This window comes from Echiichthys vipera, assembly GCF_963691815.1.
Source record: "Echiichthys vipera genome assembly, chromosome: 21".
Taxonomy (NCBI): Eukaryota; Metazoa; Chordata; class Actinopteri; order Perciformes; family Trachinidae; genus Echiichthys; species Echiichthys vipera.
The window spans coordinates 2,974,260-3,000,288 of record NC_139846.1 but is presented as its reverse complement, the minus strand read 5'-3'; the positions used below and the strand labels follow the sequence as shown (position 1 = coordinate 3,000,288).

Genomic DNA, 26,029 nt, shown 5'->3' with positions numbered 1-26,029 from the left:
TAAATGTGTTTTAACAGAATTTCAGTTACTTTTTAAATCTAATACCTTTGTTGAAATAAAAAAACACTGATTGATGTTTACCCAAAATAAAAAATAGATGTCTACCATTTAAAATTAACTTTATTTTAACCTTGAGGCCTTTTAAAATGCAGATCATCATCAAACACATGGCTGCTTAAACCAGGCCCTTGTGTGCGTATGAATCTCACAATTAAGGTATTAATGGTGTTTTAGGAGCTGTGAGGAGAAGTGTGTGAATTACATAATTTCCTACAATTGTACATGAGAAGTACTTTCTGTCTACACGCTGACATGCAAATGCATGTATTCCCTGTGTGTCACGATTGCTGTGCCTGGGCCATGTGTGGGTGAAAGGTTGATCTCAGTTGGTATGTGTGTGGGTGTGAAAGGGGGCTGAGCACAAATGTGTAAAAATATAAGCGCCTATTGCATACGATATGGTATTTAGAACAGACTGTCAAGGACATCTGCAGTGGTACCATCTGCACATGTTCACAGTAAAAAGTTATTTGCTTTACCCTTAAGAAAGATGTTATCAATTAATAAACAAAATCAATAGATGAATAGCAATATCAAGGTGAATGAAGGATGGGTAATTTTCAACATTAATTGGAAAAAAAGAACACATGGCCAGGATATGTTCCAATTAGCTTCCTACAGTGCTGCTGAAATCTATTAGATGACAGTGACTATACCACTACTGTACTACCATGTTTTTTTTAAATAACCCTGTTACACTGAAAAAACTGTGAACAAAATTAGAGAACAGTAACCATTGTGTCAGAAGAGAAAATTTCAACAATGTTTCCATAGGGCTATAGAATTAAAAAATGAATAGGAAGTGTAGAGGCCCTTGCTTTGAATGACTTCAGCACATCTGCGCCCACTGGAAATCACTAGCTTCTCACACTGCTCTGGTTTGATCTTGGTCCATTCTTCTTGAGTCTCTTCCACCATTAAGTAACTGTAGTGGCTGTCTTAGACATTACTTTGTTGCCCAGGATTTCCCAGAGAATTTCAAAATGGAACCCAAGTCTTCTTCTCAGAGCCTCTAATTGAGAAGTGAAATTTCTCTAATGTAAGGCAGGACACAGTTGCCCTCATTTATCAATCTTGCGTGAAAACGGGCGCAGATCTGAGCACAGAATTGGTCGTACGTCAGGACACACGTGTGATTTATGAAACATTCGTATCTGACCAATCTCAGCGTACGAATGAGCGGGCCTTGATAAATGCGGCTGAATTCGGTCGTCATTAACATGTTACGCCCTTAGATATTCCTGGTTCGGAGGCCTCGCCCACTGAGGTCAAACACGGAGAGAAGAAACACTGGTTAGAAAAGAAACTTTTCCGACACAGAGATTGGCATCCTGTTATCCGAGATGAAGCAAAATAAATGTGTGCTTTTTGGGCAGTCTTAGGAGTGGAATAAAAGGGGCCCATAAAAACGCTGTATGGAAAAGAATAACGGAGGCAGTCAACCCAAAGCAGCGCTCCACTGTGACCCGTGTCCGTGTGTGCGCACTGCTGAACCTGCGCTCCTGCTCTGTAGCAGGGTTTGCCAGAGGGGTTATAAGGTATTCCGTTATTGGATAACCTTTGTCACCTAGTGGAACCATACCAAAATGGTAATCATCTGATACCTTGTTTGATTTAATGCAATTTATTGAGGGTAGCCACTAACTGAGGAGATGACTTTGGCTCTGCAGTGCGTCTTGCTGCAGCCACGCGCCAACACATTCATTCATTAATTCATCTTCAACCGCTTGTCCCTGTCGGGGTCGCGGGGGGCTGGAGCCAAGCTGTTTTGAAATATAAAAGAATTGTGTGTGTCCCCCTGGCCACCACGTTTAAAAGCGATAGCTTGGCATCACAAATCACCTGTACATTTGCCTTCAGACGCACATGAGTACAATCAATTGCTCCAACCACAATTTTTATTTTTTTTATTCGTTTTAAGAATCTGTTTTAAGAATCCGTTGATCTGTTCTTAATATGTGACTGCTTATGCTTAATGACAGCTGAGGTTTGTTAATTATTTCCAGCCAGATTTTGCTGTGCTGCATTGCAAATACACAGGCTCAAATTTGTGTACACAATCTCAGACCTGACGTGGGCTGCTGAGGAGGAGGTTTAGTCGCTTTACATGGGGTTCTGCTTTAACCACTGGACCGTCAGATCTCAATAAATAAAAAATCTAACAACTCCACTGTGGCAAAGCCCCAGGGATTGATGAGATTCGTCCAGAAATGCTGAAAACTTTGGGTTTGGAGGGGCTGTCTTGGTTGACACGTCTCTTCCACATTGCGTGGAAGTCTGGGACAGTGCCCGGGAGTGGCAGACTGGGGTGGTGGTTCCTCTGTTTAAAAAGAGGGACCAGAGGGTGTGTGCCAATTACAGGGGTATCACACTACTCAGCCTCCCTGGTAAAGTCTACTCCAAGTTGCTGGAAAGAAGGGTTCTTCCTATAGTCGAACCTCAGAATGAAGAGGAACAATGTGGATTCCGTCCTGGATGTGGAACAACGGACCAGCTCTTCACTCTCACAAGGATCCTGGAGGATCCCATCCAGTCTACATGTGTTTTGTGGATCTGGAGAAGGCATATGACCGGGTCCCTCGGGAGATACTGTGGGAGGTGCTGCGGGAGAATGGGGTGAGGGGGTCACTTCTCTGTACACCCAAAGCGAGAGCTGTGTCCGGATCCTCGGCCGTAAGTCGGATTCGTTCCCGATGGGGGTTGGCCTCCCCCAGGGGTGCGCTTTGTCACCAATCCTGTTCGTGATTTTCATGGACAGGATATCGAGGCGTAGTCATGGTGGGCAGGGGTTGCAGTTCGGTGGGCTGAGGATCTCGTCTCTGCTTTTTGCAGATGATGTGGTCCTGATGGCATCGTCATCCAGTGACCTTCAGCACTCACTGGATCGGTTCGCAGCCGAGTGTGAAACGGCTGGGATGAGGATCAGCACCTCTAAATTAGAGACCATGGCTCTCAGCAGGAAACCGGTAGATTGCTTACTCCAGGTAGGGAATGAGTCCTTACCCCAAGTGAAGGAGTTCAAGTACCTCGGGATTATGTTCACGAGTGAGGGGACGATGGAGCGTGAGTTTTGCCGGAGAATCGGAGCAGCGGGGGCGGTGTTGCAGTCGCTCTACCGCACCGAAAAGAGAGCTGAGCCGGAAGGCAAAGCTCTCGACCTACCGGCCAATCTTCGTTCCTACCCTCACCTATGGTCATGAAAGCTGGGTCATGACCGAAAGAACGAGGTCGCGGGTACAAGCGGCAGAAATGGGTTTTCTCAGGAGGGTGGCTGGAGTCTCCCTTAGAGATAGGGTGAGAAGTTTAGCCATCCGCGAAGAACTCGGAGTAGAGCCGCTGCTCCTTTGCGTTGAAAGGAGCCAGTTGAGGTGGTTCGGGCATCTAGTAAGGGTGCCCCCTGGGTGCCTCCCTAGGGAGGTGTTCCAGGCACTTCCAGCTGGAAGGAGGCCTCGGGAAGACCCAGGACTAGGTGGAGAGATTATATCTCCACACTGGCCTGGGAATTCAATTCAATTCAATTTTATTTATAGTGTCAAATCACAACAAAAGTTATCTCAGGACACTTTACAGAGTAGGTAAAGACCACACTCAATGACTTATTTATGATTGACATAGACCCAACAATTCCTCTGTAGAGTACAGTGGCAACGAAAACCTTCCCTATAACAGGCAGGAACGTCAGACAGACCCAGCTCTGTGGAGGACGGCCATCTGTCTTGACCAGTTGGGGAGGAAGAAAAGGAGAGAGAAAGAGAGAAAAGACACACAGGTGGACAGAGAGAGACAGACAGACACACTTCCAGAGATGCAAGCAAAGCCTAACAGTAACTATAATATTTATAGTAATGTGAATATGACGTATATGTTAAGGCAGTTAATACAACAGAATAGTAGAAACAAGCACAGCTAAGGTGACAGAATATGAAAATGATAATAATTATGGTGGCAAACATGATCAATGATGAGTAGTGGCAATAGCAGCTACGATACAGCTACAAATTTTATAGTTTATTAAACTAGTGATAGTATATATGAGTAACAGTGACAATAGCAGCAGGAAGCGTCATGTAGGACCACGGCAGCAAGCACCACCATGATCAGCAGAGACCTGCGAGACGACAAAGCACAAACAGCTGAATCAGTAACATGCATTGATGGGACATGAATGATTCAGACAGAGAGGAGAGAAGCTCAGAGTATCAGGAAAAGTATTATCCCCCGGCAGACTAGGCCTACAGCAGCATAATTAAGCAGAATAAAGTCTCATCGTAAGCCCTAGCTGTAAGCTTTATCAAAAAGGAAAGTTTTAAGTTTACTTTAAAATAAGGGGATAGTGTCTGCCTCCCGAATAACATTTGGGAGTTTGTTCCACAGGAGAGGAGCTTGGTAGCTGAAGGCTCTGCCTCCCATTCTACTTTTGGAGACTCTAGGAACGACGAGTAGCCCTGCATTCTCAGAGCGCAGAGATCTAATTGGGTGATACGGTACTATGAGCTCTTTAAGATACGACGGAGCCTGACCAATAAGAGCTTTGTACGTAAGGAGAAGGATTTTAAATTATATTCTAGATTTTACAGGTAGCCAGTGCAGAGAAGCTAATACAGGAGAAATATGTTCTCTTCTATTTGTTTTAGTTAGTACACGAGCTGCAGCATTTTGGACCAACTGGAGACTCTTAACAGACTTATTGGAGCAGCCTGATAATAAGGAATTGCAATAGTCCAGCCTAGAAGTAACAAATGCATGAACAAGTTTCTCTGCATCTTTCTGAGACACAATGTTCCTAATTTTTGCAATATTACGCAGGTGAAAATATGCAGTCCTTGTTGTTAGTTTTATGTGAGAATCGAAGGACATATCCTGATCAAAAATAACACCCAGATTCCTTACTGTGGTGCTGGAGGACAACACAACATCATCCAGAGTAACAATGTCTTTAGCTATTGAATTTCGGAGGCCTTTGGGGCCAAGTACAATAATTTCAGTTTTGTCTGAGTTTAACATCAGGAAATTGCAGGTCATCCAGCTTTTTATTTCCTTAATGCACATTTGAAGTTTATCTAACTGATGGGTTTCTTCTGGTTTGATCGACAAATATAATTGTGTATCATCAGCATAACAATGAAAATTTATGGAGTGCTTCCTTATAATATTTCCTAAGGGAAGCATATATAAGGTGAAAAGAATCGGTCCAAGGACAGAACCCTGTGGGACTCCGTGACTAACTTTAGTGTGCATGGAGGATTTGTCATTAACATGTACAAACTGAGATCTATCTGATAAATATGACTTAAACCAGCTCAATGCGGTTCCTTTAATGCCGATCAGATGGTCTAGTCTGTGTAGCAGGATGTGATGGTCAATAGTGTCGAAGGCAGCACTAAGATCTAGTAAGACAAGTACAGAGACAAGTCCTTTGTCTGAAGCTATTAGAAGGTCGTTAGTAATTTTCACCAGTGCTGTCTCAGTGCTATGATTTGCTCTAAATCCTGACTGGAAATCCTCAAATAACTCATTATTATGTAAAAAGTCACACAACTGATTGGCAACTAATTTCTCGAGGATCTTAGAGAGAAAAGGAAGGTTAGATATAGGTCTATAGTTGGCTAGTACCTCAGGATCAAGACTGGGCTTTTTAAGAAGAGGTTTAATTACAGCTACTTTAAAAGACATTGGTACATAACCTGCTGATAAAGACATGTTAATCATATCTAATACAGGAGTGCTAATTAAATGTAACACTTCTTTAAGTAACCTAGTTGGAATAGAGTCTAGAAGACAAGTAGAAGGTTTTGATGCTGAAATAGTAGAGTTTAATTTGTTAAGGTCGACTGTAGAAAAGCAGTCCAAGAATATATCAGGTCGTACAGTTTGTAAGGTTCCTGGGTTTGATGAAAAAATAGTGCCAAGCGAGTTGATTTTGCCTCTAATAGTTATAATTTTGTCATTAAAGAAGGTCATGAAGTCGTTACTACTGAGGGTTATAGGAATACATGGCTCAATAGAGCTGTGGCTCTCTGTCAGCCTGGCTACAGTGCTAAAAAGAAATCTAGGATTGTTCTTATTCTCCTCTATTAGAGATGAGTAATAGGCTGCTCTGGCATTACGGAGGTCCTTCCTATAGGTTTTAAGACTTTCTTGCCAAACTAAGTGAGATTCCTCCAGTTTAGTGGAGCGCCATTTACTTTCCAACTTTCGCGATATTTGTTTTAATTCACGGGTTTGTGAGTTATACCACGGAGCTAACTTCCTCTGTTTTATTATCTTCTTTTTTAAAGGAGCAACAGAGTCAACTGTTGTTCTTAGAGGGCCTGCAACACTTTCAACAAGGTGATCAATTTCAGAGAAACTAACGTTAGTGCAGGAGTCTTGAATATTAGGATGAGGCATTAAAGTAAATGCAGATGGAATCGCTTCCTTAAATTTAGTTATAGCACTATCAGATAAACATTTGGTGTAGACACTTTTACCCAGTGGTGAGTAGTCCTGTAATATGAATTCAAAAGTTATTAAATAATGGTCTGATAAAATAGGATTCTGTGGAAAGACTATTAAGTCATCAATTTCCACACCATAAACCAAAACAAGGTCGAGGGTGTGATTAAAACAGTGAGTAGGTTTATGTATACTCTGACTAAAACCAATCGAATCTAATAGAGAGATAAACGCGATACTGAGACTATTATTATCGCTGTCCACATGAATATTAAAATCACCTACAATTATTACTTTGTCGGATTTAAGGACTAAATTTGACAGAAACTCTGAGAATTCGGACAGAAATTCAGAGTACGGACCAGGAGCACGGTACACTATAACAAATATAATTGGCTGCACAGTTTTCCAGGTTGAATGTAAAAGACTAAGAACAAGACTTTCAAATGAATTATAATTTAGTTTAGGTTTAGGGTTTATTAATAGGCCTGAATTATAAATAGCTGCAACGCCTCCTCCTCAACCACTGCCTCGAGATATATGAGTATTAATATGACTGGGAGGAGTGGATTCATTTAGGCTAACATATTCTTCGGGACGCAGCCAGGTTTCGGTCAGACAGAGTAAATCAATATGGTTGTCTGATATCAGATCGTTTACTAATACAGCTTTAGATGAGAGAGATCTAATGTTTAAAAGTCCACATTTTATTTTCTGATATTGTTGCATTGTCGCAGATTTTGCGTTGATTTGTATCAAGTTTTTCTTTATAGCTCCTCTTCTGTTCATTTTTGATCTGTTTAATTTAAATGATCGTGGGGCAGACAGTGTTTGTATACTAAACTGAGCTGGAAAATGCTCCACAGGGAGCGCAGAGAGGTGTGTAAGACTGCCACTCTGCTTCCTGGGCACCTGCGATAAGGGCAGCGCAGAGAGGTGTATTAAACTGCGACTCTGCTTCCTGATCCCAACACTGGGTTGTCATGGTTTTAGACCGCTAACAACTGCGTCCAGGTTCTTAGATATGAGAGCAGCACCCTCCAAAGTAGGATGAATACCATCTCTCCTAATAAGACCAGGTTTTCCCCAGAAAGACTGCCAATTATCTACGAAGCCCACATTATTTACCGGGCACCATCCAGACAGCCAGCGACGGAATGATGACATGCGGCTATACATGTCATTGCAAGTCAAGTTGGGCAGGGGACCAGAGAAAATTACGGAGTCCGACATAGTTTTTGCATAAGAACACACCGACTCCACATTAATTTTAGTGACCTCCGATTGACGTAATCGGGTGTCATTACTGCCGACGTGAATAACAATCCTACCATATTTACGTTTATCCCTAGCCAGAAGTTTCAAATAGGATTCAATGTCGCCCGCTCTGGCCCCTGGGATGCATTTTACTATTGTCCCTGGTGTCAGCCTCGGGATCCCCCAGTTAGAGCTGGTTAATGTGGCCCGGGAAAGGGAAGTTTGGGGTCCCCTGCTAAAGCTGCTGCCCCCCTGACCCGACCCCGGATAAGCGGATGAAGATGAGATGAGATGAGATGAGATGAGATGAGTTCCACCGGTTCTGTGGCTTCACGTCGTCAGGGCAGATAGACATGTTCAACCACGGACCTGCAGTTTTAAATGGGAAAAGAAAGAAAAGGACAAGACTAAATAAAAAAATTGTTATTTTACAATTTTCGCTATTTAAACTGAGATTACACATTGTGCTGTCACCACAGTCACTGTGTTTTAAGCTTAAAAAAGGACATGCAGATGTTATATTCTAAGTTGATCAGCTAATCTGGGCTGTTCAAGACCAACGGCCGACTGAAAAACCTAACGGATGATCTCATGCATTTATCCTCAAATTAGAAATAAATGGAACAACAGGATCACAGGAACACAGCTGGAGTCCCTGCTCTTGCACCTGAGGAAGGAGTGTTTTTTAAATTGTACCCACTAGAATAAAGTTTTTTTTAACCTTTTCAAACCCATGTGAGTGCCTGCACTTTTTCTTTTAGAAATAAATTGAATTGGGGTTATCTGTAATTATGAAAATGGAATTTGTACTATTTAAAGACTACTCAGCAAAAACAGGTATACTCTATATACAGTTTTAACTTTAAATATATTGTATTAATAAAAACAGCTGAGCAAATGCATTTAAATATACTCTGTGCCACATTAACGCTAGCTGAAAAGCCCATTTAGGTGGATAAACAGATTGATTTAAAACACATTTAAACAATGATGATATCCACAAACAACAGGACGGTCACGTCTCGTCTTACCGGCTTATAAATATGATGAATATCAGTCTTCCAGTCAACAAGTCCTGGGAGTATTATTCACCAGAAACATGGCAAGACACGGTTATCTGATCTGATCTGAGGCCATATGTTTTAGACACTCGAGTGAAGAGAGGGGCAGAGCTGTCTCATCACCAGATGGTGATCAGTTGGGTCAGAGCATGGGGGAAGATTCTGGACAGACCGGGTAAGCCCAAAAGAGTAGTGCGCGTGAAGTGGGAACGTCTGGAGGAGGCCCCTGTCCGAGAGATCCTCAACTCACACCCCGGCGGTGCTTTTCTGGCATCCATGTGGGGCTTGGGGGCATTAAACCAGAGTGGGCAATGTTCAAAACTTCCATTGACGAAGCAGAGGCGGTTAACTGTGGTCTCAAGGTCGTAGGTGCACCGAACACCGTGGTGGAACCCTGTGGTCAGGGAAGCTGTCCGATTGAAGGAGTCCTTCTGGGATATGTTATCCTGGAAGACTCCGGAGGCAGTTGCAAGGTATCTGAGGCAGCGGGTGTGGGAGAAGTTTGGAGAAGTCATGGAGAAGGACCCTGAGCAGCGCCAAGGTGCTTCTGGAAAGCACATACAGAAGCACCTTGTCACCTTGTCATGGAGAAGGACCCTGAGCAGCGCCAAGGTGCTTCTGGAAAACCATTCGGCACTTCACATCCCGAGATGTGTCGGGATTCTCGGCAGTTAGTCGGATTAGTCCCCGGTGGGGGTTGGCCTCCGCCAGAGGTGCGCTTTGTCACCAATCCTGTTTGTGATTTTCATGAACAGGATATTGAGGTGTGGTCGTGGTGGTTAGGGGTTGCAGTTCGGTGGGCTGAGGATCTTGTCTCTGCTTTTTGCAGATGATGATGTGATCCTGAAGGCATTGTCTCTTTCTTTCTTTCTTTCTGCCTTTTTTTTTAAATTAATTTCCTTCCTTCCTTCTTTCTGTATTTTTCTTAAATTCTTCCCTTCCTTCCTTCTTTCTTTCTGTTTTTTCCATTTCTTTCTTTTATTCTTTCTTTATTTTTCTTTCATTCTTTTTCTTTCTTTCCTTCATTCTTTCTTATTTCTTTCTTTCATTCCTTCTTTCTGTCTCTTTCTTTCTTTCTTTCTTTCCTTTTCATTATTTCTTTCCCTTTCTTTCCTTCTACATTTCTTTTAGTCTTTAATAATTTCCTTCATTTTTTCTGTCTTTTTCTTCATTTCTTTCTTTGCTCCCTTCTTTCTCTTTCATTATTTTTCTTTCTTTCATTCATTCCTTCTTTCTGTCTTTTTCTTAATTTCCCTCTTTCTTTCTTTCTTTCCTTTTCTTCCTTCTTTCTTTATTTCTGTCTTTATTTATTACCTTACTTCTTTCTTTCTTTCTCTTGTTTGCTTTTCCTTTCTCCCACAGTACATTATTGCAGTCTGCGTGTCTTGCTGACTCCTCCCTCACATTCTGTCGATATGAACCTTGTGCTTTCAGACAGTAATGTGAGCACTTGTTATCCTTACTTTGCAGAGGGTCAGGGTCATCTTAACCCATCAGTGATCCTCTCATTCACTGATGTGCATTATAACACAGAGCATCGAAACAGTCATGGTACATTCCTGTACAGTGAGTGTATTCCTGAGGCCTGGATCAATCATCCATCTGACATGTAACACAGACATATGACTTTTCTGTCTCTCTCCCTCCCTGTCAATGCTGATATATGCAAATCCATATTGTGTGTTATAATGTACTGCAGTAAATCAGTGATGGCAGCCACAGAAACTGTTCACTCAAACTTAGACACAGCATGTAGACCTTTGAACAGTGTATATTGAACTATGCCTCCGATCACATTATAGATGTGTGTATATTGTATAAAAATAACCACACTGAGTTTTTACAACATTACACCTTTAAAGGATAATGCTGGCAACATTCAATATTTTTTCTCATACTGTACCACCCATGATACTCAAGAAAGTTTAATGGATTGGATCTATATGTCTTCTTTCTAAGTACTCAAGGTGCTTTACAGACTCCAGGTTCCATTCATCCACACAGACATACATGCTGTGATAAACTACGATAGCAGTCACAGTTGCCCTGGGGCAAACTGACAGAGGTGTGGCCGCTGTTCAGCACCCACGGCCCCTCAGATCACCACCTTAAACATACAGCAGTCATACCAAGCCCCCACCACAGCGACTTCCTGGTTGATCGAATAATGAAGTGCCAAAAACTGCCGTCCGTCGATTGGCCACTAGGGGCAGGTTTTATAATAGAGCAGTTTCCCATTGACCCCCATGTTAAAAAAGGCTGTGTTCACAGCATAATTAAACCTATTTAAGGCCTGGTACAAGAACCACTCTAGTCTGTATGTTTAGGTCATATCTCCATGACAACACTGAGGGGGGTGAATTTTTTTTGTTCCAGACCAGTTTTTATTTTATTGGAGGTAAAGGTTTATGAATAGTTAAGGGTGTGGCCTCTTGAGTGACAGTTAGCCTCTGGCCCTCACTTCTCCTCTGAGGCTAGTTGTCAGGATTAGCATGCTTACTCCATCATCTCGACCTGAACTGTGGTCATTCGTGTGTTGGTGTTACCATCAGTGACAAGATGGTTTGCTCTTCGATCAACTGATCAAACACATGGTTTAGGAACACAACATGTAAGCTCTGTTATGCTAATAAAGCAGCCACAGTTGCACCGTGACTTGCAATATAACCTACTATCGATGACACAACACTAGATGCTAATCTGGAGCATCGGGAGGATTCAGGCTGTGAACGTTGGTGTTGTTTGTTTTGTTTTTTTTATTATTATTTTGACAGTTTTAAAGGACAGACAGGAAATGGGGTGAGAGATATGGGGGGAGGGATGCAGCAAAGGGCCGCAGGTCGGAGTTGAACCCACGGCTGTTGCCTTGAGGACCTTCAGCCTCTTTACATGGGGGGGACTGCTGTGGGTCGGTGTTTTACAGTTTGTGGGCATGGCACTGTGTTAAATGTCAGTTTAAATCATAGATCATAAATGCTGCCTGCACTTGACTACCGGAATCAATGTGTTCTCCACTAGAGACACGGGAGTGCCTGCACTTGACTTGTGTTCTCAGCTAAAGACTAACCTCCTCTATCAGTCTCTACTCTCTAAAAAAAATCCTGTTCCCATTACAAAATTTTAAAAATTACTTCCGTTCCCTCCCGGTCCCAGGAAAAAAATCACAACAATGACTCCGACTCCCGTTTATCCGGTAGCTTGTTCTGTTAGCCTAGTTCCCAGGCGGTGGTGCTAATGTGGCTTATTCGGTACACATCAGCCAGATGGATGTATTTCCCTCCCCCCAACGATTGCCCTTTTTTGGTAAGAGGAAATGAGGAGGAGTCAAAGTCCGACAAGATGGCGACTCCCATAAGCAAATACTGTATGATTGGATCAAGTTGAGAGAACGGACCTCGACGGAGAGGCTCTGACCATTTTTTATACAGTCTACTACCCATTCACACGAGGCAAGGTGAGTGGAGTCTGGGGATAAAAACATGCAGTTTTTTCTCCTGCAGCACAAATGTGGTATTTTGTCTTATTCTAAAATTATATTGTAATATTTTTCTTCTATTTATTTCCATAGTTTCCAGAGCATTTTTGAAACACAGCCTCATGCAACTTTACAACCACAGACTAGAGACATGGAGCATTCAAAGGGATGGATAGCTTCCCTACAGATGTTCACAGTAATGGGGGTTCTTTGCAGTTTACAAAAGTGTTCCAATTGCTGAATTTCTTACAGAAATTGTCAAATGTCAATTTCTAACAGAAATTGTCATATGTCAACTTTTTTTTTTTTTTACTATTCATTACATTCACACCAAATGGTGTTCAAGTTCATGTTTCTTTTATTACCACATGGCTTGGCTGGTGGAATTAATTTCAGTGCAGGTGTAATGGATGTGACAGTGCACCACATACATACATACATACATACATCCACCTTAAAATTTCTAGTAGTTATCAAAAAGTGTTGTCACCAGCGCAGAGGACGTTATATAGTGTATCTCAGTTCAGGAAAAGCTCAGTACAGTGTGTGTGTGTGTGTGTGTGCGCGTGTGTGTGTGTGTGTGTGTGTGTGTATGTGTATGTGTGAGTGAAAATGGGAGAGAGAGACAGAGGGGGCGACATGCAGCAAAGGGCCGCAGGTCAGAAACCAACCCTGGCTGCAGCTCTGGCAAAAAAAAGTCTCCATCGAGAAATTCCACATTGGTAAGAATAGAAAAAAGAGAGTGTTGGAAAGCTGAATGCAGGTGGCGGATAATAAGTCTCCAAGTTCACTATGACATCTATAAAGAAAAACTTCGAATCTACAACTTGAAGCTCAAAAATGCAAGACAATCCTTCCTCTCAGACATCATTGCCAAAAACAATAATAATGCACGTACCTTGTTTTCTACTGTCGACAGGCTAACAAACCCTCCTGTGTCAGTAGCCCCTGAACTGCTTTCCACAGCCTGCAATGAATTTGCCTCCTTTTTCAATGACAAAATTAAAATAATTAGGCAAACAGCCAGTGCCTCCACATCAGGTGCAGTACATGTGCTGTTCATGTGTCCACCTAACACTAACTCAAATGCCATAGCAAATTTTATTTGATTAACCATAAGACCTTGGAGGACATTATATAACATTTGAAATCCTCCTCCTGCTGCCTCAATATTTTCCCAACAGACCTTTTCAAAGATGTATCAAACTGCATGGCCTCAGGTCTTCTACAGATTGTAAACACGTCTCTTCTCTCATGTGTCCCCACAGGCCCTGAAAACTGCTGATTTCAAGACTATCTTAAAAAAGAACAATTTAGACACTTCACTAATGAACAATTATAGACCAATATCAAACCTCCCATTCCTCAGCAAAATCATTGAAAAAGCTGTTTTTAAGCATCTGAACAACTTCATGTTAATGAACAGCTGAAGTATTCCAGTCAGGTTTTAGACCACACCACAGCACCGAGACGGCCCTTGTTAAGGTTTTCAATGATATCCATTTAAACACGGACAATGGCAAAATTTCAGTCTTAGTATTATTGGATCTCAGTGTTGCATTTGACACAGTCGATCACAACATATTACTAGACTGTCTGGAAAATTGTGTGGGACTTTCTGGCACAGCATTAAAATAGTCTGAATCCTACTTGAAGGACACGGACTACTTTATGTTGATAGGTAAATACACATCTGAGCCGGCAAAAATTACATGTGGAGTTCCCCAAGGCTTTATTCTGGGGCATCTTCTGTTTAATATCTACATGCTTCCACTGGCTCGGATCGTGATAAACAACAACATACCACAGCAGATGACACACAAATCTACATAACTATATCACCAGCCGACTATAGTCCAATACAAGCACTGAGCAGATGCATCAAGCAAATCGATGATTGGAGCAGAATTTTCTCCAATTAAACAAAGAAAAGAATGAAATTATTGTTTTTGGAGCCAAGGAAGAACGATCAGAGGTCAGCACCCAACTTCAAACAGTAATGCTAAAAAAACCAAGCCAGAAACTTAGGTGTAGTCAAGGACTCAGGCCTAAACTTCAACAGCCACGTTAAAACAATTACAAAGTCAGCCTACTATCATCTAAAGAATATATCATGGATAAAAGGACTTATGTGTCAGCAGGACTTAGAAAAACTTGTCCATGCATTTATCTTCAGCAGGCTCGACTACTGTAATGGTTACAGGTCTCCATAAAAACTCGATCAGACAGCTGCAGTTAATTCAGAACACTGCTGCTCGAGTCCTCACTAAGACCAAAAAATTCGATCATATCACTCCAGTTCTCAGATATTTACACTGGCTTCCTGTCTGTTAAATAATTAATTTCAAAATACTTCTGTTGGTTTACAAAGCACTGAATGGTTTAGGATCAAAATACATTTCTGATCTTCTGCTCAGCTACGAACCATCCAGACCTCTCAGATCGTCTGGGAGAGGTCTGGTCTGTGTCCCCAGAGTGGACATGGAGAGGCAGCGTTTAGTTTTTATGCACCACAAATCTGTAACAAACTTCCAGAAAAATGCAGGTCGGCTGCAACTCTTAGTTCTTTTACATCAAGACTGAAGACTTTTCTATTGGCCTCTGATTTTCAGTGAACTGCACTGTAACTTCTGTAACGGTAACCATCTTATATGTTTTAAAAATGCCCTTTTATTCATTTAAAAACTTTTATATGTTTTAAATGACCTTTTATGTGTTTTAAATGTATATGTTTTATGTGTTCTTTCTCCCAATGCTTTTAATGTTTTATGTGAAGCACTTTGAATTGCCTTGTTGTTGAATTATGATATACAAATAATCTTGCCTTGCCTTGCCTTGTCCTGTAGACCATCATGGAAGAGGCTGACCTGCTGAAGGAGAGGCTCCAGGCAATCACAGTAAGTACAAATCCTGTGCATCTGGTAGTAATATGAGAAGGCAAATAATCTCTATCACATGTTGAGAGCTGCTGTGCTGGGGGTGGAATGTAACTGTTATTTGGTGAAAGGGCCACTCAACTTCATAATCAACTCTGAATGACCACAGTTGAGTCGGTGGTCTGATTTATCTTTTATCAAAGTGCCAACACAAGTCATTTGCAAGTGCTGACATCAGATGACTGTTCAGGCATTGGTTACTTATTTTAGGCTACTGGTTACATTGTAGTAACAATACAATAGTGTGTGTATGTGTGTATATTTTTCCTAGGACACTATGAATTGTATACACATTAGGTAAATTTGTTATTTTGCCAATAACAAATAGATGAAGGTTATGTAAAAAAGCATGGTGACCCTGAGAGCCCAACATGTTGCATACATGCGGAGACAGAAACCTGCTTGTTGTTGCCATGACCGTGAATTATGAAATTATTGAAATCAGTAGGGGTGTGCATCTCTCCCTTAAAAGACAATCTGATATGTGTCAAGTAGGGGTGTGACGAGATCTTGCGATATTAAAATGTTGCGATAGTTGCGATAGAAAAGTTGTCTTGCAATATCAATATGTGGAAATGGCTAATGAGTTCACTAGATGGAGCTCTCTGTTCAACAAAGGGTTGAAAACACACTGAATCAACATTCAGTGAGCCTTTCTCTTTAAACCAAGAGCTTCCTCTAGTGGACTCAACAAATACAACTAATTCTAAATGAAGCTTCATTTTGGCATAACTAGAAACGGCAGAGTGACAGATAAGAGAGGAACAGTATATATGCAGTGAGCACTATAAGAAGATAGTGCCGTCAGCACCATAACACAAACGCCTAACACATAACATGTGGGCCCTAGCAGCTTCTTTAACATCAGGCTATAAAAAGTCTGGAATTAAAATGTTTGTAATTAGTGTTTTGTAAGTATTTAGTGTCATAACACAAATACAAAATTGGCAGAATACATTGGTTGAGAGACTGAAGTATGTATTTCAAAAAGCCAGTAAGCCTTATGTCAAGGGGAGGATTTCATCTTTGCTAACAATACATTGTATTTATGTTAATTTATATTTTCAGACATATTTTTGAAAAGAAAACATTGGGGAGACCCCAATGGCGGACCCCCTGCACTAACTTTGAGAACCCCTGAGAGTCCCTGACTCCTGTTGAAGATCTCTGCTTTAAAACAAGTCAAAATAAGAGATCAACTTTTGATAGGATCTCACCAGCCAAGATACCAGATGGGGTCAAGGGTGTAAAGTGGGGGGTAATAAGCCCTTCCCTACTTCCAAGCCCCTATTCCAGCGGCCTTGCTCGGACCACACCCACCTTTGAACTCAGTCTTCATTTTGATCTCACCTGCACACCTGCAAAATATCTATCTGTATCTTGCATGGTTTGGACAGAAAAACAGACCGACAGACAGACAGACATACATAAAGACATCTGAGCATACACTCCTTACCTCCTCTGTGGCAGTTCCCACTACAGTAGGTGTCTCCAGGACCACATTTTGCCATTAACAACGGTGCAGAGCAAAATGCTTCTAGATGCTGTTGGATAGGTCTACAATCAATCATCACAGCAACAAAATGGAGGTGCTTGTTTGGCGAAAATCAATGGGCACAGCTGAACAGTACACTAAAATGTTTCTGAAAACATTTAAGGAGAGAAATAGACATACATACGTACATACAGTAAATCGAGTCATATTTGATCAGCGCTGATCGATCTGAGTTTTGTCAGCCTGAAGAACTACATTGAACGGAATCTGGTTCTAGGTTTTCCTTTCCCTTCACATGAATCCTCTAATAACTTATTGGTTTATTTGAACAAATATGGTGGAGTTAAGTGATATAGGAAATGTTAATCTAGGTAACATATTAATTATCATTTCTGCTCTACACCATAAAGAAATGGATAGACGTGCCATCTCTCAATATTTTACCTGACTTTGGTAAAGGTGTTCAGCAGAGAGAGATGCACTGCTAGTTTTTCTTTTGTAGTCTGTAATAGTTCTTAGCTCAGCCCACATGTTTCTGGGGTTGGAGGCATGGTAGTTAGATACCAGTTTGTCTTGATATTCACTCTTGACAATATTTACAGCTCTCTGGAGCAAAAACCTGGATTTCGTGGATTCCAACAAATCACCCAGTTTGAAAGCATCAGGAATCTGATTGGTGGGACAGAAGCTGAATGCTCCACATCAACAATTTGTCTCATTTGAGTTTCTGCTTTAAGCAAGCAGAAGCAGAACTAAGGATCCGTTTCCACTGCAGTTCTAAGTGACCTGAATCAGATTTTTTTGCTCATATCTGACCCATATCTGATTTGCTTTTAACAGTGTGAACAGCACAGGTCCCATTGAATCATCAAACAATTTCCAGTCAAAATAAGGCCACTTTTAAATGGGGTACTGAATCGGATACGTATCATTTCCATGCAACTTTGGATTCTACTTTGGCTGTTTTTGACCAGGTTGTAGACTCTCCCACCAAAAAACAACAGCTTGACTTCTGCTACAACTCAGATTTGTGTCACATACAGAAGTACGCCAATGACAGAGCCATCGTGGGATGTATCAGGAAACTGCTGTGGATGTTTTACCAGTCTGTGGTCACCAGTGTCCTCTTCTACACTGTGGTGGCTGGGGTGACAGCATATCCAAGAAGGACACCTCCAGACTGGATAAACCGATCAAGCGGGCCGGCTCTATGGTTGGCATGAAACTAGACTCGCTGGTGACAGTGGTAGGGAGGAGGACACTGGACAAACTGCTGGACATTATGGACAATGCCAGCCACCCCCTGCACACTGACATCAGCAACCAGGGGAGCCTGTTCAGTGAAAGGCTGCTCCTTCCTAAGTGTAGGACCAACAGGCTAAAGATCTCCTCTGTCTTTCAGGCCATCATCCTCTACAACTCCTCACTCTGGGGGAGGAGGAAATAAAGAGGACAGAAGGGAAGGGGTGGGAGCCACTCACTGTGCAATTAATAATCTACTCTTACATACCTGGACATAATCTTCTTCTTTTGTGCAATAACTTTATCCACCACTTAAGTGCAATAATTGAATCTTACTGGTCATTTCCGTCATATTTTCCGTGAATTTTACTTGACCTGTATTCTTACATCTACCTCTTATATATTTGAGTAAGACTTTATTGTTTACTGTTTATTATTGTTTTTATACTTTCTGTACTTATTTAGCAAAGAGTTCATTGGTTATCCTATACTGTACTTTTTCATCTCCCTTGTGTTTTTGTAAGCTGCTGGAAACTCAATTTCCTTGCGGGAGTCATAAAGAGAAGTCAAAGTCTAAGTCTAAGTATCTGATTTTTTTGAATGCGACTGACGTGATTCTGACCCGCGCTGCACTGTTTTGTAAATGACTGACAAATAAAGTTGATTAAAAAAAAAAGTGTGCCTAAGGCGGGAGCCAGAAACAGAATCAAAACAAACATGGAGGACAGCAATGAAGCAGGCGGCCAGTGGAGGGATAACAAAGTTTTAGACCTCATCAGTATTTGGGGTGACACTTCATTAAGCCATGAAGTCCTACAATACTGGTTGCCGTTGCCATGTTTGCTTCTATAAACACTGTTGTGCTGTGGTGTCATCAGTGATCAACTGTGCATGAGGGTCACTTCAGGAGCGTGAGCTGTTCACACAGCAATCTGTAGACAGGCCACATTTAAAGAAGTGATGTGAACAGACAAACAAAAAATCTAATTTGAGAAATAAATCGGAATTGTGCATTAAGACCTGCAGTGTGAACATAGCCTTAGACACTAAGTTAACTAATACTGACTAATTAGAAGGGGGGAACTATAGTCAGTCATTACTGAAGGGAGTGTAAACATGGCTTCTTTTTTTTCTATCTAACAGTGACAATAGATTATTACTAAATAAATATTATGAATATTCTAATTCAGAACACTTTCATTTAAACTCCAGTCAGCTGTGAAGAAGTAAGTCGGTGAGGGTCCTCTGTAGACAATTCAGACACATCTGAATCCCCACCCATATATGTGAAAGTGGAAAAAAAAACATGATGAGTAATTATCATGGTGCCAAAGTCTTTGAAAAGGACAATCAGACGCAGACATAGACAGAACTAAAAATACCTGCAGGCGTCATCAGGGAGATCCTGTTTCACTGGGGCTTAGTGCCACTCTGATCCAAGATTCAGAAGCTAACTTTAGCCCACAGTGTGCCCTCACTGTGACATCCAGGAACACAGAGCTTGTGTTTTTATGCTAAGTTAAAGCCATTAAGCAGTGTGTCATTTATTAAATAACTTTAAATGTCTAAATGTAAGATACATTATTTTCTGTACAGGAGGTGCTAATTAGCAGGGAAAGTTCTAGTGTACAAAGGGACACGCTCACACTCTCACTGACACACACACACACACACTCCAACACACACATACACACACAGACACACACACACACACACACACACACACACACACACACACACACACACACAAACACGCACACACACACACACACACACACACACACACACAACAACAACAACAGGTAGGGTCAGGTCATAAAAGTTGTGTTGCTTTTTTAGCTATTTAAGGCTGTCCATCTGTCAGCTCAAGGTTAAAGTGTCAATGGACAACAGGTGGAATAGTTTCCATGCTGTAACATGTGCACATGATGCAAATGTGTTTGATTTGCCCCCACCAGGACAAAAGAAGAATCCAGGAGAACATCGCCAAGAAAAGGAGACAGATTGAAGAGGAGAAATTAAAACTCCAGTACATTAAGGTACTTTTTACTGGAATAACAACAAGAAACGGAGATCAATGGCACCAAATGTGTTGAATGTGATTCCAACATCTAATTGTAGAGGTGTGTCTTCAGCAGAAACTGGACGGAGACTATAAAGACTCTCAGGAGGAACTTTGGGATGAATTTTGTGTGATTTAATTTACTAGCTAGCTAATAACATAACAACTAAGTGTTTCATTTCGTGAGAAACTCCGTTACAATACAAAGCTAGGCCACACCTACAAATATTGGCTGGAATCCCTCTGCACAAGCATTATATTACTTTGTAATATCGTACTTACACCTGTATTACTTTTGGAGTCAACTTACTCTGGCCCACAGTCAATCTATTTAAGTACTACATATCTCAGCCATTTAAAGTGTCATTTTCATCTGAAGAAGAGTAAGGGAGATATTGGAGTGCTCCACATTGATCATAGAGCAATGAAGTGTCTAAAGCTACAGTAACCTGTGTGAAGCCTAAAAAGCAAAACCCAGGGCATAGTCTGGGTTCAATTAAATTAAATTCAATTTTATTTACAGTTCCAAATCATAACAAAGGTTATCTCAGGACACTTTACATATAGAGTAGGTAAAGACCACACTATGACTTATTTATGGTTTACAGAGACCAAACAATTCCCCCATGAGCAGCAAAAGCAATCATGTGCACACAGTGGCAACGGAAACCTTCCCTTTAACAGGCAGGAACGTGGAACAGACCCAGCTCTGTGGAGGTCTGTCTTGACCGGTTGGGAAGGAAGAAAAGGAGAGAGAAAGAGAGAAAGGACAGACAGAAAGATGGACAGAGAGAGACAAAGACAGACAGACAGATGGACGGACAGACAGACAGACAGTCCCAGATGCAAGCAACCATAAAAGTAACATTAACAAAAATAATATCTATAGTAATGTGAATATGACGTATATGTTATGGCAGTTAATTGGTAGAGTAGTAGAAACAAGTGCAGCTAAGGTGACAGAATATGACAATGATAATACCTATGGTGGTGAATATGATCAATGATGAGTAGTGGTAATAACAGCTGTAATAAAATGAAATATATTACTGATGGTGTTTTTATGGCTACAAATTTTATAATTTATACGACTAATGATGAGTTTATATGCGTAATACTAATAAAAGCAGCAGGAAGCATCATGCAGGACCTCTGCAGCAGGCTCCACCACGATCAGCAGACACCTACAGATGTTCCTCCTTTCATCCAATTGCGTTCCACGACAGGGCCATTGCGGCGGTAAGCGGGGGGACTGCACTTGATAACATTAGACACTAGGGGGCAGCAGTATGCTTGAAATCTGCTGACAGGATTTAAGGAAAATACACCCTCCGACCACAAAGTGGGTTGCAATGACAGAGTGGCATTGTCCTTATTTCTGCATGTTGACTCCACAGGAAATAAGCAGCTGAAGAAGTAATGTGATGCTTACAGCTACAGCAAAGAGGCTACAGTTAGCTAAAAAAAATAATAACCGAAATCTGAGATACCTGTGTCTTGCCATGTTTCTGGTGACTGAAATTCACAGGACTTGATGTTGACTGGAAGACTGATATTCATCATATTTATTCAGCCAATTCTCTGCTGTGGAGCCGAATCAACGGTAAGACGAGACGTGACGTGATTTCATCATTGTTTACATGTGTTTTAATTCAGTTTGTCCACCTAAATGGTCTCTTCAGCTAGCGTTAATGTGGCAGACAGTATATTTAAATGCATTTGCTCAGCTGATTTTTGTATTTGCTGAGTAGTCTTTAAATAGTACAAATTCAATTTTCAGAATTACAGATAACCCCAATCTAATTTATTTCTAAAAGAAAAAAGTGAAGGCACTCAGGTGGGTTTGAAAAAGTTAAAAACCCTTTATTTTAGTGGGTACAATTTAAAAAACACTAGCGATGTCGGCCTGCTCCTTCCTCAGGTGCAAGAGCAGGGACTCCGGCTGCATTCCTGTGATCCTGTTGTTTAATTTATTTCAAATTTGAGGATAAATGCATGAGATCATCCGTTGATAGGCTAATGATATATAAACTGTTGGTTTGCGCTGCGTTCTTCAGTAGGCCGTTCGTCTTGAACAGCCCACATCAGCTGATCAGCTCAGAATATAACATCTGCATGTCCTTTTTTAAGCTTAAAACGCTAGACTCTGCTGGCAGCACAATGTGTAATCTCAGTTTAAATAGCAAAAATTGTGAAATAACAAACGTTTTATTTTGTCTTTTCTTTTTCTTCCTTTTCCCATTTAATACTGTAGGTCCGTGGTTGAACCTGTCTATCAGCCCTGAGGACGTGAAGCCACAGAACCGGAGAAACTCAGCTGTTGTTTTTTTCCTCCATTGAGATCTGCTGTTAAAGTGATACTGCCTATACTGTAGGTGTGTGGGGGTTGTTGACACAGACAACATGATGGCAAATGGCCCATCAGCCCAAACCAAAGGATCAAGAAACTCTGGGGTAGTGTTGGCAGGTTCTCATGTATATCATAGTTTAAAACTGGCATTTTTTTTTCTCTTGTACAGTACGCTGTTGCTTAGAAAATGGAATATAATGAAAACGGCAATCTAAATAAAAATTATTATTCTCTATCTCTAATTCACTGAAGAGGCAACTTTGATGAATTTCAACCAGCTGACTCAAGACAGCCAGTTGCAGACACACACGCACACACGCACGCACGCACGCACGCACGCACGCACGCATGCACGCACACACACACACACACACAGACACACACACACACACAGACACACACACACACACAGACCCTGTAACGCTTCTGTAGCTCTGTTAGCAAATTGCAACTGAACGCTGTAACGTTAGGTTATTTCCAGTGGCCGAAAATGTTCCGGTTAAGTGTGATGAAGTGAAAATACGGTGAGATCTGCTGTTAAAGTGATACTGTCTATTGTAGGTTTGTGTGTGGGGGTTGGTCATAAATGGCCCATCAGTCCGAGCAAAAGAATTAACCAGCTCGGTGGAGCAGTGTCGGGCAGGTTACTTGTTACTGTATGAGCTATGTCTTTTCTACATGAAATGAAGTTCTCGGGCTGTAGTGCTATATGTTTTACTACTGGAGCGCATCTATGACAGATGCATGTGTGCATGTGCATTATAAAATGGTACACCTTTTATCAGTGGGGAACCTTCAGGGCCTTCTACGCCTTCAGAGAAGGCCTAAATAAATAAGAAATAATAATAAATTCAATAATAATAATAATGAAGTATTCAATAAAAAAAAAATATTTTTTTTTTATTTATATCGCATTTAATTTAATACAATATATTAATACATTTTCTCTCATCTTTGTTCTAAAATTAAGCTTTCTGTCAAGTTCATGTCCTGAAAACCTGTTATCCAATCATAATCGTCTGTCTCTATTAAGGCCAGGTTAGCTGGCTCATTCATTGGTTAGGACTTCACGAATCCCGGGGAAGGCCAAGCTATATGTTTTGGTGTGGTGAGTGACGGGCAAATCGACCAATCACGGTTTGATTTCAAGAGGGCCGGAATTAAACAAAAGATCGAAGGCCTTCATGAAGTCCAAGCAGCGAATCTATGCAGAGTGGTGAGAGCGGTTGATTTAAATGGCGGAAGACGAGAGTGACGTTGTGGCTAGCTTGATAGCATCGCCTTTTTCAAGGCGGGCCTTCACAGAAAAACTTGAAATAATAAAAAACGGAAGACCAACTCCAGAGCTGGAATTAAAAGAAAAGGTTAAGAAAGTGGAAAGGCATTTCAAGACCGAAAATTATCAGCGGTATCCATGGATGACTGACTGGCTGTAAGGAAACAAACAGGCTGTACTGCTGGAGTTGTTTACTTTTTACAACTGACAAGTCATCCACCTGGGTCAGCGGCGGATTTGTCAGCCTTACAAATCTGACAAAGTCAGCCCATCGACATCAAGATTCTGCGGCACACCTGCAAGCGATGGTCAATTTGAAAACTATGGGGACACAAGAATTGATCTTCAGCTAGATGAGCAGCGCCGGAATCATACAACGGCCCACAACAACAAGGTCAGGCAGAACAGAGAAATCCTGAAACGTCTCATCAATGTTGTCACATTTCTTGGAAAGCAAGAGCTGGCATTTCGAGGACATGATGAGAGTAAAGATTCTGAAAACAAGGGGAACTACTTGGAGCTTCTGGAGTTTTTGGCGGGGTATGACAGCCCTCTGCGCTGTCATCTGGATTCGGCCACTGTTTTCATTGGCACCTCCAGCAAAATTAAGAATGACCTGATTCAATCGGTGGCAGATGTAATGACCGAAGCAATGAGGGAGGAGGTGAGGAACACGTCTTTTGTCTCCGTTATGGTAGACGAGACAACTGACGTAAGTAACTCTGCTCAGATGTCATATGTCTTGCGTTACACCACTGACGGTGGTGTCAAGGAGCGCTTTTTCCAGTTTGGTGATGTCAGTGGTGATAAGCGCGCAGAGGCCATAGCTCGTCAAGTTTTGGAGTTTCTGGAGGACTGTGCCTGCACCAATAAAGTAATTGCCCAGTGTTACGATGGAGCTGCAGTCATGGCCTCTGGACTGAATGGGGTGCAAGCTAAAATAAAGGAAAAAATTCCACAAGCTCTCTTTGTTAACTGTTATGCGCACTCTCTGAACCTCGTCATGTCTCAAAGTGCTGCCAAAATCAAAGAGTGCAAAATTTTTTTCTCCCACCTAAGTGGCCTCGCAGCCTTCTTTACAAGGTCAGCCAAACGCACGAAACTCCTGGATGAAATATGCCAGCGAAGACTGCCCAGAGTGACTCCAACACGGTGGAACTTCTCATCACGTTTGGTTTGCACTGTGTATGAGCGGAGAGAAGAACTCTTGGAGCTCTTTGAATTCATTGTTGACAACCACAATGATTTTGATGCTGATGCTGTACACAGCGCTGATGGATACACTGCACTGCTGATGGACTTCGAGTTCTGCTTTCTCCTCGCCACATTCAATTCCGTGTTTGCCTACTCCGACATGCTCTTTGGGATCTTGCAGAATAAGGAGTGTGACATGCAGTTCTGTTTGTCCAGCATCGAGGACTTTTGCAGCACCACAGAGAGAGAAAAGGCAAAATTTGACTCCATCTATGAGGACACTGTGCGCGAAGTCGGGGTTCCCAGCGGGCGCAGGGCACGGAGAGTCGGAGATGTGCGCGCAGCGTACCAGCGGCTGCACAGTGAAATCCTGGACAACATCCTCACCCAGCTGAGGAACAGGTTCCAGGATCATGAAAAACTCATGTTCCTTGCCCTTCTGGACCCCAAGAAGTTTACCTCACACAGAGAAAACTTCCCCAGCTCTGAGTTCCAGAGCCTCACGGAAAGCTACGGGCTGCATTTTGACCTCCCCAGGCTCAAGACTGAACTGACGGTCATGTACAACATGGCAAACTTTGAGGCAAGGAGCCCAGCAGACCTGCTGCACTTTCTGACTCTTAAAGAGCTGACTGAGAGCATGCCGCAGCTGTATCACCTCACCTGCCTGGTGCTGACCATCCCCGTGTCCACCTCCTCCGTGGAGCGGTCTTTCTCGGCTCTGAAGCGCATCAAGACGCACGCTAGGAACAGTACTGGACAGGACCGCCTGGGAGCTTTGGCACTGATGTCCATAGAGAAAGGACTTCTTTTGGAGCTCAAATCAAAGGACAAACTTTATGACGCCGCCATCGCCCACTTCACAAAGAGAGACCGACGAATGGACTTCGTGTTTATTTAAGGTAGGCCTCTGTTATAATACACCTTGATTATTATTTCAAGGGATTAAGATTACTGGCCAAGTGGACATTTGGGAATTTGTATTTATTGCGGAGGTTGTCCCAGCGCAAATTGCCTTGAATTCAGTATGTGATCAATCAATCAATCAATCAATCAATGTATCAAACGTATCATAAGTGTGTGGTTGGATTTTTAGAGGGTTTTTATTCTCTTCATGTTCACTTGTCTGTCCCTTTCCCTGTGGAGAATTAAGGAGGTATAGTAGTAAAAATTGTGACTTCAATTT

At 41.8% G+C, this 26,029-nt stretch overlaps 1 protein-coding gene across 2 annotated transcripts in view; it reads left to right on the top strand.

Annotated features, from left to right (window-relative positions):
* LOC310963267 (palmdelphin-like) overlaps positions 1–26,029 on the top strand; it is a 65,786-nt gene that overhangs the window by 12,016 nt on the left and 27,741 nt on the right. For both annotated transcript variants that reach the window (XR_014593686.1, XM_083936002.1), the window contains exons 2-3: positions 15,135–15,185; positions 19,920–20,000. Coding sequence is in view for 1 of the 2 variants with exons in the window: in XM_083936002.1 (XP_083792128.1) it covers positions 15,141–15,185; positions 19,920–20,000 (126 nt within the window). In the remaining variant the exon portion in view is untranslated. The remainder of the gene's footprint in view (positions 1–15,134; positions 15,186–19,919; positions 20,001–26,029) is intronic.